Consider the following 12,181-nt stretch of genomic DNA (forward strand, 5'->3'; position numbering starts at 1 on the left):
ACTGCAGTCTAGGTGCAGTCAAATTGAGAAAGACAGTTTAGATGCCAGAGAACCAGCAGCACTCATGGAGAGCAGTACAGTTAAAAGGACAGGAGATGATTAATTTCAGCTCTGTACAACCTCATTCATGACTTCATTTATTCAGATGAAAGCATGACAGACATACAGTAGCCTATTCTTCAATACAAAATGGTTCTGTGATGAAGTATTGTTTATATGTTATGTAAATAACATAATTTCATTTATTTTGATAGTTCACAATACAGTATATTTATTTACTAGTAAGGAGTTTATGAAAAATGTAAAAAAAAAAAAAAAACATTCATACATGTCTATCAGTCAGTCGAAGAAAATAATAACAATATAAATGAGTTGAAAAAGACCGTTTCAACCTGATGTCCCACTTGGATGGATGTACACAGACAAATCTAGAGAAGAAGAGACCAACACCTTTGCTTCTCGTCAAACACTCGGAATGATGTCACTTCCTTTGCAACAGCAACCGAAAAAGGGATTTCCAGTAATTGATGTGAGACAACGGACAGCAGAAGCCAGAGGAGTAAGAAGAGCGATTTCCTTTCGATTTTTAGGGATGATCTGCAAAGGTCAAACTTGTCTGTATTTATTCTTATCATAACACATACACAGTAATGTGCCACCATATTGACCAGATCAGTAGAATTTGTCTAGCTGTTGAAATCCACTTATTCCGGCACATGTGGTTTACCAAAGTGCTCTCACAGCTGCACTACAGTATTACAATCTGTTGCAATACCAATACTTGTACCTCTGTTCAACAATGGTGTATTAATAATAATAGTAATAATTAAAATCGGTTTCAAAAACAAATTCTCTGTGTTTTACTATGGTGTAATGTGTTTAGTTAGTTAGATTTTAAAACTTTAAAACAGACAGACAGTAGACAATTCATGTGGCAATGGACCACGAAAGGTCCCCAAATCTCTGAGTTAGCTGCAGACAGATTCAATGAATTGTAAATGTGCACTGTTTTAAAAAAGCGCATCCTCCCACTCAGGTTTTTTTTTGCTATTGTTAACAGTTATCTGCAGGGGTGGCACTTGACTAGAGGGGTACTTGATAGTTGTGAATCCTACAACAGTTGAAGCCAGAGACAATGGATCAAACATTTTCTGTACTTGACGGGGCAGGTGCTCAGCATACAGTGGGGATGATAGAGGCAACTTTCTCAGACCTGTTTATTTAATGGAAACTTATTATGACTTCTCAACGGTCGCATAAAAAACAGACATACAGTAAGGAAAGATTTCATATAAAACAATTAAAAGAGGGACAGGTAATATGCAAGTCACATGTGACTTTTAAAATATTCAAACAATATAAGTGTAACAGTCTATTGATCTGGATTGATATATTCTTTCAATGATCAACGATCGAATATCATCAATGCAAAGTGAAAACACTGCTTTATAAGTATACTCAGTTACTTTATTGTCTTCCTTTCAGAGTTGGCTGCTGGCAGTGTGATGATTCTGTAGAACAAATTTCACAATGTGCAACCTGCATTGTCCTAAATTGTCATAAAAAAATTCATAGTATAGCATGTTGAAAAACTCACAAAAAGGTCATAGTACAGTATGTCAAAAAAGTCCTCTGATGGCATGTTGAAAAATATAATGAAAAAAGTCATAGTAGTATAGCATGTCGGAAAAAGTTATGAAAAAAGTCATAGTATAGCTGTGAAAAGAAGTCAAAGACAAGTTATAGTCTAGAAGTCGAAAAAAAGGTATAAAAAAGTCACAGTAAATGGAGAAAAAATGTGATAAAATTCTCATAGTTATTATTTTTTTCAATGTATTCTTTCAATAGCTTTTGACATAGAATGCAATACATTTTTTTGGACGTAGTCTACGATGACTTTTTATGATGTTTTTACGACATTGTATTTTTTTACTTTTCATGACTTTTTTTCATACATATACTTTTTTTGACATACTTTATAACGTGTTGAAAAAAGTGATTCAGTCAAAGTATAGCCTGTCGAAAAAAATTCATAAACCGGTCATAGTATTAAACATAGAATGATATTTTATGTTATGATAAAACAAACAGTATAATGGTCATGATTATGTCATAGAAATGTCATAAAATGTCATGGTATACTATAGTGTGTCATAACAATGTATGACATTATGCTATAGTATAGTATGCCATAACGAAATCCTAAACATTGACATGAAAATCATATTAATGAATTTCATAAAAATTGACAAAGACATGTATTTGGATGCTATAGTGCTAAAGGTCCCAGTATAGAATGTTATAGATATGTCTAAAAAAATTAAATAAAAATGTAATAGTAAACGTATATGATATAAATATGTCATTCAAAGTGTGTGTAGTATGCCATAACAAAATCATAATAATATAAAAAAGTTATAAACAAGGTCATAGTATATTATAGCGAAATTTACAAATATACCAAATTGTTTATTTTCACAGACCAAATATCTCGCCCATGTCTATGATCTGACTTTTTATTAATCCTTTATATATAATTTATGCAACTGTGCTTTACTCTTATTTACTCTTTGTTTCCTTGTGTTCCCCGCGCATGAGGCCGGAGGAGGTAACAACCCTAGGTGTTTGCTCGGCAAGTAATTAAAACTAATCAATTTAATGATTCATGCAAATTTCACACTGTAGGTTTGTAAAAGACGTTATTACCACCAAAAAAATAGCATAACGGCGCATGCGTTGCGTGTTGGCCACTAGGGGTCGCTAAGTGTCAAATGGAGCCAATGCAGCGAAGAAGAAAATTATTGTAAACGAAAGCAGTGACATTTGAAACCAATGGAAGTTGAATGTTAGGCGACAAGAAGTCCTTCCGATTTAATTGAAGTATGTATTTATGACATACTGCATTCTCAAATCGGACAGTGTAGTAAACTGGGAGGGGGGGCAGCTGTGTGAGATAACTACGCGTTTTAACGTGAGCTGACTGCAGAGGTTTGATAGTTAGCTAGCTAGCTAGCTGCTGCTACAACTGTGCATTTGTCCGCCGCGATCATGAGTGAAGATGACAACTCAGCATCAGCAAACAAAGACAAAGACTCGACTCTGTTGTTCACTAAAGACGGGCAAAGGTACTACGTGAGTAAGAGCGGAGTAGTCGACAGCAGGAATGTGATAACGCCGCACGAACCGGACAACAACGTCTCCTCTTACGATATGGACGACCCGGACGAGGAGAGCGACGTTCTGGACACCTCGGATCCCAGGGACAGCGCCGCCAGCCCGGAGGAACTCAACGACGAGGAGACCTCGGAGGGCGACAACGCACCCAAACAGTGCACCTATGAGGGGTGCACGGAGACCACAACGCAGGTGGCGAAGCAGAGGAAGCCCTGGATGTGCAAGAAACACCGCAACAAGATGTACAAAGACAAGTACAAGAAGAAGAAGAGTGATCAGGCCATGTGCAGTGGAAAGATTGACGTAAGATTCAGATATAGATTCTTTCATTTAAACCCACCATCATGGTGTGATGGAGTGTGTCCATACAATCGCACAAAGTAGACTTTTATTACAAACCATCTCTACATCTAGATATTTTAGACAGGTGACTGAAGAAGAAATGAATTTGAGAGGTTTACTGAACATCAATACAAACAAAACTCTCCCAGTTAATTGCGTGTTTTGGTGTGTTTGCATGTGTCAATCAGGAAAACTCTGAGGAGCGGCCTGTGTCTGTGAACAAACAGCGTCTGGGTGCCATCGGTGACCGGCCAGCCAGACCCTCCCTGATCGAGCAGGTCCTCAACCAGAAGAGACTGGTAAGTCATTACTGCACACATTGACTGTCGTGCCATGATGAAACCACAGATGTCAGGGCCACCAAGAGCCTCCAGTGCATCTGCATTCCTTACCTTTTTCCCCTTTAATGTGTCATCTGTATGCATGTCCTCATTCTTACTGTTATATCTGTCTTATTTCTCGTAGTATGGGATCCTTAAATGTGTCCATGCTCAGCAGCAAGGCTAAATTGTAGAGCATGGCTGAACACATCATCCAAAATGACTTGCATGCATCTGCTTAGTATCTTAAGTGAACGGGTTTGAAAGCTATTGTGGGAGAAATCACTTTTTTAGTGTATGGAGACATTTTGGCACAAGGTGCTCTTCTTCCCTAAAGTAGGCTTTGCATCTAGAGAAATATCAGTTTTTGTGTTTTGCTCTGATTTTTGAATGTGTGCGTTTCCTTCAGTCACTGCTCAGAAGTCCCGAGGTGATCAGCTTCCTGCAGCAGCAGCAGCAGCTCCTTGCCACGCAGAGCCGCAGCCAAACACAGCAGCAGTTCCCGGGCTGTTGACGCCGGCCCGTCAGTGTTTTTGCACAGAGAGCACTGAAGAAACACTGGCCCGTCATGCGTAAATGGAGCGTCACCGTGTACTGTAAACATGACTTTCTCCAGCCAGACAGAAGAAAGAACAACATGGTAATCAAGAGACGTTTTAAAGGCATCGTGAGACTGGTGGACTAAACTAGGTGAACTGATCTAAATCCCCCAGAAGGCATGAATCTCTGGCCATGTCTGGTGCTATTTCTTTTCACTTTTACTTATGAATTTAGTTTTTAATTCCCATTCTTTGTGTTAGTCCCCTGTCTACATGTGACAATAATTGCGATCGTCTTGTCAAAGTTATTCAGATGTCGAAGCCTCAGTTTAACTGAATAATATTGTGAGCTCACTATGAGCCTCCTGTCTTTTCCATTGCTGGAAAAAAAGACCGTGGCCGTTTCTTTGTGTTTTTGAGTGTGTGTAATACTTTTCAGTCCGAGTTATTCACTTTGGTTTTGGCCTAATGTTGTCTCTTGAACATGGAACGTGTTGTTATATGTGACAATCAATTGTGTGATGCATGTTTGGAGCCCTGTTGGAGGCACTTTCAGGACTTGTTTTTTCCACACTAACTGTATACAAAAAGGAAAACAAATCGAGTTTGGTTGGATTAATATTGATCATGCTAGCTATGTTGTACTGTACGCTACTGTATGTTGATCCTGTGTCTTTAAGTTGAAGTGTATATTCTGCTGTGAATATGAGAGTAAAGTTATTAAGCTAATATTGAGAAATGTCTTCTTCTTAAAACAACTTTAATGGAACAAGTAAAAAGCAAATTCAGTCAAACAGTTAAAACATGGAAATAGAATACATACGACCGTAATAACATTTACAACACGTAATAACACTAGTATTTGAGTACCTTCAAATGTATCCTGTTTTTTCTTGTCTTGGAGTGCAGTTAATGTCCCAAAGACGGAGAGAGACAATAAATACCTTATCACAGTCTTGCTGAGATTAAGGAACACTTGATCATTTAACTACATGAGCTGTAAATTATATTTAATCACTCATGTGTTTCAGTTATGTGGCATGATGTGACAAAGCTGTGGGTAGCACAGATTTTTGTAATTTTGTTTGAGATGTCGAGAGAAGGCCCATAGGACAGAAAACCTGGACATAGTAGAACATACAGAATCTACGAGGACCAACAGCACACACACACACACACGTGTGTCCATGTTATGACACTGAAGAAATAGGGTTGTGGGGGGACCCCATCTGTGTGAGCACTTTGTCCAGCCACTGCAGGGGCCCGTGCAGATGTACCTCGATCCAGCAGGGGGTGCTGGTCACATCTTGACGGTGGTATTCTGCACCCCAGCCCTGATGAGAACACACAACAGTAAATCTCAGCTGCAGGTGTTGGCAGTTCAGTTGACTATTAAAATGAGTGGGTGACAAGTGTAATCCCACCACAGTAGGATGTGACACGCTCAACAGCACGTCAAGCCCAAAATAACAGCATATTAAGTTACGTTGAGAAACTTTAAGAGTGGATATTGAACTTTTCTTATTAAGCCATATAGGTATCAAGCAAAAGGATGATCACCAACTGCATTTCTCTGGCTACATGTCGCCTAATCCCAATTGTTTAATTCACCAAGAAAGCTCAGTACCTTAACAAAGCTCATGCGGATGGTACACATCTTAGTGAGCTCATAAACGACCTCAAAGCCGTGGTTAACCGACTGGGCGAGGAGCTGGGCAAACAGCTGGTTGTTGAAGATCTTGAGGCTGCAGCCGCTGGGGATCTTGCACACAGTGGTGGCGTGGAAGCCATGCTGGAAATTACAGTTGCGGCTCTGGACGAAGATACTGCTGTCGCTCAGACACTCTGCATACACCTCGCCGCCCACATAGTACAGGTGTAAACCTTGAGAGGAATGGAGGAGAAAATCGTGAAATAACGAGTTGAATGTTTAAAACTTTGCAAAAAAAGAAAAGCTCCTTTTACTGTGGTGCTAACACTTCTAATGTCAAAGCAGCTTTTATCCAGGAAAACATCAAAGATATATTCTATCACTTTGTTGTTTACAGACTGAAAATGTGGTTATGTAGAGCAAAACCACAATGGAATCTGCTTGTAAAGAAGGAATGTCTGAGTAGTGTCTGTGAGTTGGGGACCAACTGCCCTCGACCCTTTTTGTAACCCCTATCATTCAAAACCACAAAGTGCACTGTTTACTGGAACCTAGAGAAGCTTGGTGTCTCCCCCTCCAACAAAAGGCAGGCTCTGTAAAATCTTTCATCATGAGAAAAAAAAATGGGCTGAAAGATTCAGTACAAGGAGACAAGCTGAGTGCAAGCAATTGCTTACAAAAGACACGCACTCAGTGGACATCCATCAAACAACCTTCCCCTGAATTCTTGCTTTCACGCCATGCATGATGGGCACAGGCCATAGAACGTCCATTAAGAAATAATTCAAAAAGGTTGTTGTTCTGATATGAATTACCTGCATGAGTCGTCCAGCCTACCTTTGCCTATGTGCCTGCGTGTGTGTTCGATGGTGGAGTTGCGGTTGACATTGGATAGCAGGCCGAGGCAGAAGCGGTTCTTGTTGTTGGACGGGTCTGTGAAGCCGTCCACCAAGACGCTGCGGGATGACGCGTGGAAAGTCTCCCCCACCCGGTTGTTGAGCTCGTAGTAAGCCACTGAACACCAGTACTCTGGTTCCTCGTAGCATACAGGCCGTAAATCTAAACAGGAGCACAATGAAGGGTTGACTTAGAGGTGGGCATTGAGGATAAAATAGGCCATGGTACATTTCATGACAGATACTTTATCAGATGGATGCAAACAATTCTACACATTCCCTATAGTGGCAAAAGTACAACTGGAGATATTAATGCCTCAGTATAACTAGTATAACAACATCTCTGTCTGACACATATAAATCATCTCCTGGTATAGTGCTTGTTATTTATTAGCCGTAATTTATTAGCTTTTCTATTTTCTGCTTATCTCATCCTGTGTGAACTGAAGTTACCTCTGTGCGGAGAGGAAAACGTGAGTTTGAGGGTTTCTGTGGAGTTGCTGGACTTCACATCCTCTGGAGGGCTTGTCTCCATCATGCTGTATGGAGGTGGGGGAGTCTCTGCTGGAAGAGCACGTCACAAATTACAGGGACAGGATAAAAAGTAGTTGATGTGCACTCAGAGGTTGGGAGATTTGTCAGAAACCTGCTGGCATGACAGGTGTTTCTGTAACACTTGTAGTATCAGCTTGCTCGTTTTGGTTCCTACCTGTGATGTGATACGGACTGCCAGGCTCTGCAGAGCTGTTGGGGGAGTTGGGGTAACTCTGTGAGGTGGGAGACTGGATGAGGGAGGAAGTAGGGGAGGAGGAGAAGGAGGAGCAGGGCAGTGTGGGGAAGGAGTCTGGGTAGGTGGCGTTCTGGGGCATCAGAGGCTCGTTGTGCAGGGAGGCGTTCCTGAACTTCGCCAGTAAACTGTGTTGAGGGTTGAACTCGCTGTGGCGTGGGACCAGAACTGGGGGCAGCACTGGGAGGAGACAAGAGAAAGGAAAGAACAAGGTAGTGAGGGAGTGAACAGAGACAAAGGGGCCCAGAGCAAGACCAGATGCCGTTATGAAAGATCATATTACTGCAAATCCTTTTGGCCTGGGAACACTGTATCAGATCAATTGTCCTGTCTCTGTTTGGGAACCCACAAAAGAATTACTGTCATGATATAAAAAAAAAATCAACAATGACCGTATTATTTTACAGCAAACTCAGAAGCTGTTCTCTGATAATGTGTTTACCTGGAGTCTCCACGCGCCTGTAGTGGTAAGGGTTGACGCAGATGTCCTTCTGCTTGGAGCTGAAAGCAAACTCACAGCACTCCAAGGCCTTCAGCTCGTGGTGGGACTGCAGGTCAGGCCAGCGCCACACCCTGCAGTAGATGACATGGGGCAGTCCCTTCCTATGGGACACCTGCAGCCTCCCGTCCAGCGACCGAGGAATCGTCACACACTTGCCTGACGGAATCAAATGAAACAACATGGCCCTCAACACACCTAGAGTAAATCTGCAGATTGTGTTTAAACTTCTGTTTTGTTTAATCATTTATTCTCATGATGATAGCTCATAATAGTGTGAAACCTATGACCTCACGGGTATGAAACATCCTCTTTATTGACTGTAGTGGTACCCAACATCTTTACTTTATGACCCCTGAAGTAAAGCAGCAAAGCTGTTTCATTCAAATAATTCTTACAGGCCCAGAGAGGTACAACTATCACGTTTTTCACAAGACATCAGCAACACAATGGACATTAAAGTCCAAAAAATTACATTATTTTGTCTAGCAGAACTATGTTTTGTCTTCTTTCCTATTAATCATCTTATCGCCCCTCATGTTTATCTTGTGACCCCCCCCCTGGATGGGTTCTGACCTCCAGATTGGGATCTGCTGGTCTAGACCACAACTGGATGTTTGAGACTGTGATACTCACTGGGCTGACCAGGACAGCTGAGGGCTCTTTCCAGCTCCTCCATTGCCCCCTTCTTCTTCTTTAGTTTCTTCACTAGAGAGTCCACAGCCTTTTCCGCCCACTTCTCCTCCTCATCCCCTTGTTTCCAGCCGAGCAGGCGCTTCACCGCTGGGCTGGTGAAGGAGAATAGGGATGTAATGGATGCAGAGGAGTTCATTATGAGATGGGTAAATGGGTGGCGAGATGAGGTGATGGATGCCGTTAACGGGATAATAGTTCCCCCGAGGGCAGGAGTGAAGAGTCAAATAATAAGATGCCAGGACGGAGCAAAGGGTAAAAGAGGTATCGTGATGAGTCTGTGCAAACAGAGCAGCACCAGTGGAGGAATTCAACTTCCCGAGTGCAGCACACACTCTAAATCTCCTCTCTGTGTTGGCACAGAAGGGATCCGGCAGCTCTAGATTTGAAGCCTCCTGCAGGGAAAGTTATTCCTCACAGTCGGAAATCCAGGTCAAGTTTCAATCATCTGGCAAGAGAAGAGAGAGAGAGAGTATTAACTGCTAATTTAGCTGAAACAAATGCATGGTTGGAGAAATAGTTCAGTGGTTATGTAGAAAAGAGACCATGGTATTACATTATAAGGGGAATTTAGCACAGTGAAATCAAAGACTGAACACCACATGAGCACAACTTATTCAACAATCTGGGTATTAGAGGTGTACTTCCATGATAAGGAGGCTGGATCAGTAGGACAATGATACAGAGACAAATGGCTGTATCAAACTGATCTCCCACAACAACAAGGTTGTTATTTTTCTATGGAGAAAACGCATGCCATACCGTTTTAAAAAGAGCAGGGCAAGATGGCCAAGCTCATTTCTAGATTCACCAACAATGAGGAATGTCCTTTCTGGCCTCTGTTTCTATGATCATGCCACTGACGCCCAGGAGCCATACTGTCTGGCCAGAACACATCACAGGACAGGAGAGGGGGAGGGAGGAAGAGCTCTCCCTGTTTTTGTGTCTTTCTTTCTTTCTTTCTTCTATACCACCTACTTTTTAGCTGGACAGAAACAGAGAAAATATCTACTCTATTCCAATATATGTAGGTTACCTTTTGAGTCCCAAATAAACTCTTTAGAGCGCATCGCTCCAGCAGCCCCACCTTACTGATAAATCACTCAAACTTTCCCAAATATACAGTAAAGTATGCCTGTAAGTGCATGGTGGTGATCTACTTGTAGCAGAACGTCTTGTGGTATGGAGAAGGTTATCATGTTTGACACAAAGTATTTGTAGTAATGTCATAGATCATTTTTGCAAGTCAGATTATAACTGCTCGTTCTGCTCTTCATGCACGCCTGTTTGTTTATGCGCATCTAATGCAGATTAGGAAAAAAAACACTCTGCAAAGCGTTTATAAACGGTAAACTAAAAACTCTTTTAACCACAGTTTTTGGCTTGGACGCATGATTATTCTAAAATACACAACAGAACCTCGTTAGAGTTTCTGAGACTTTGTGGCTTTCCAATAAGATGGATCTCAAAATACACAAAGGTAATAAGAAATGTGAAACAGCATTATGTGACCAAAAACTGATTTCCCTCAGGAGAAAAACAAAACAAGACAGCTGGGGTTTACAATGACAGCAAAAGCGCACGAGCTCAATGCGGCATCAGTCTGCCGCTGGTGCTTTATGGAGCCTGGCGTCACTCAGTCTGCAGGCTCAGATAGGCTAATTACCTAATGCTTTATCACCAGGACACCCCTTCCCTAAAAAGTAAACACGCCAGTTTCCCTTTACTACGACTACATTGAGTCATTTTTGCTGCGAATAAAACAATCCAGGATCTTCACTTACCTATTATAAACGCACACCTTGACGGTAAACTACAACACGTGATCAGCAACCAAAATCATCCTCGTTTGATAACATGTCATACATTCAACCAGTCAGTTAAGTACCAAAGAGAACAGAAACACTTGAATATTCTTAAATGTGTGCTCAAAATAGTAGCCTAGAGCTATCTATTGATTATCGATTTATTCTCAGGTATACCATTAGCCTATATTTGTTTAACCCCAGTTCTGTCAATATAGGAAAATAATATATAAATTAGTACAACATTGAATGCACAAAAAGTTGTGAGTCAGTACCCGTGAGCTTATTATTACGAGTATTTCACAACAAGCATCTTACATTTTCAATTCACCAACAAATCCACCAGAACAGATATAAAACAGCAAATTGCTAGTTCTGGAAATATATAAGGTGTTTATTTACTCACCTCTGTTGTGATGACAAGTGCACCACAGACAGACGTGTGCGTGGGGAGAGCCAGTCTGTAGTAAGTCGCGCCAGCACACTGGATCAGCGAAGGTGTGTGTCTGTTTGTTTGCGCGCGCGCGCGCGTGTGTGTGTGAGCGTGTATACGCGTGTGTGTTGACTTTGAAGTGTCAAGTCAGTCACAATACAAATTTCATCCAGTTGAACATTTCAAAATAAAAGCGTTGTTGACTAAATGTCGCCTTTGTGTTGCAAGGTGTCAGAGGAAAACGAAAGTAGTAGGCCTAGAGATGCCTTAAATTATGTCATAAAAAAACAAAAAATGTGTTTGGTACCAGAGGAGATACTAAAACAGGTTAGAACACAAAAAAGAAAATTCAACAATTCAATCTGTGTAGACCTCCATTTATAGACCTCCATCAGATCCTAATAGACAAATGTTGTTGCATAAAGAAGTGCAAGATATGTTTTTCTTATTTTCATAGTAATTATAATTGCAATATTTTGCATAATCAGTTTGAATACGTACAGTATATATATATACATAAATTGATGAATGAATATTGATTCCTTGTTTAAAATTATTTTTACATTTGTGTTACTCCATTCACCATTGTGTGCTCCAGTGCTTATTGCTTCAACAAAGAAGAAAGTAAATTATTTTTTTTACTAGGAATCAATATTTATCCATTTTCTATACTTAGAATGAGTCAGTAAAACGCACATTTGATAAGCATATTTTTACTCTGTTTTAAAGAGCACCAATCGGGTCTAGGTTAGTTGAGATGAAACAATCAATGTTTCTATATTTTTATTTTGCAAATTAATACATAACTCACCACTTCCATTTATTTTCCAGAGGCAAACTCCAGATATCTCAGCCTAACAACGCTCGTGCAGGTCATCGCTCATAGTTCAACTACAAACTGAATTATCCGCTTTTATTGTGAACGTACAGCCACACTACTTTCCGGTATGTCCTGGCAGTCTGCGGCCGCCTTGATGCAGGTTTGAAGAGCCCGGAGCCTCCGCTCCTCCTGCAGCCCCGGTCGAGCGCCACACAGCCTCGG

General features: G+C 41.0%; 2 protein-coding genes across 2 annotated transcripts; one reads left to right on the forward strand and one right to left on the reverse strand.

The window, feature by feature from the left end:
- Window positions 1-2,827: 2,827 nt before the first annotated feature.
- Window positions 2,828-5,533, forward strand: rfxap (regulatory factor X-associated protein). The gene is made up of 3 exons (XM_079171511.1): window positions 2,828-3,477; window positions 3,705-3,815; window positions 4,246-5,533. Exons 1-3 carry the CDS (start codon window positions 3,049-3,051, stop codon window positions 4,348-4,350), a joined length of 645 nt encoding a protein of 214 aa, XP_079027637.1. The 5' UTR covers window positions 2,828-3,048; the 3' UTR covers window positions 4,351-5,533.
- Window positions 5,534-5,538: 5 nt separating this feature from the next.
- On the reverse strand, window positions 5,539-11,191 carry smad9 (SMAD family member 9). The gene is made up of 8 exons (XM_079171510.1): window positions 11,113-11,191; window positions 8,845-9,349; window positions 8,152-8,367; window positions 7,632-7,889; window positions 7,376-7,486; window positions 6,864-7,085; window positions 6,003-6,259; window positions 5,539-5,709 (listed from the first exon to the last, which is right to left on the reverse strand). The coding sequence occupies exons 2-8, from the start codon at window positions 9,038-9,040 to the stop codon at window positions 5,566-5,568; spliced, it is 1,404 nt and encodes a 467-aa protein (XP_079027636.1). The 5' UTR covers window positions 9,041-9,349; window positions 11,113-11,191; the 3' UTR covers window positions 5,539-5,565.
- Between the last annotated feature and the right edge of the window lie 990 nt (window positions 11,192-12,181).

Source organism: Pholis gunnellus, assembly GCF_910591455.1.
Source record: "Pholis gunnellus genome assembly, chromosome: 13".
Lineage (NCBI taxonomy): Eukaryota > Metazoa > Chordata > Actinopteri > Perciformes > Pholidae > Pholis > Pholis gunnellus.

Coding starts and splice junctions, on each gene's coding strand:
- rfxap (XM_079171511.1), top strand. CDS start 3,049: ATGAGTGAAGATGACAACTCAGCATCAGCAAACAAAGACAAAGACTCG. Junction 3,478..3,704: donor TGTGCAGTGGAAAGATTGAC/GTAAGATTCAGA, acceptor TGTGTCAATCAG/GAAAACTCTGAGGAGCGGCC. Junction 3,816..4,245: donor TCCTCAACCAGAAGAGACTG/GTAAGTCATTAC, acceptor CGTTTCCTTCAG/TCACTGCTCAGAAGTCCCGA.
- smad9 (XM_079171510.1), bottom strand. CDS start 9,040: ATGAACTCCTCTGCATCCATTACATCCCTATTCTCCTTCACCAGCCCA. Junction 7,086..7,375: donor GTTTTCCTCTCCGCACAGAG/GTAACTTCAGTT, acceptor GCTCCTGTTTAG/ATTTACGGCCTGTATGCTAC. Junction 5,710..6,002: donor TCCGCATGAGCTTTGTTAAG/GTACTGAGCTTT, acceptor TGTTCTCATCAG/GGCTGGGGTGCAGAATACCA.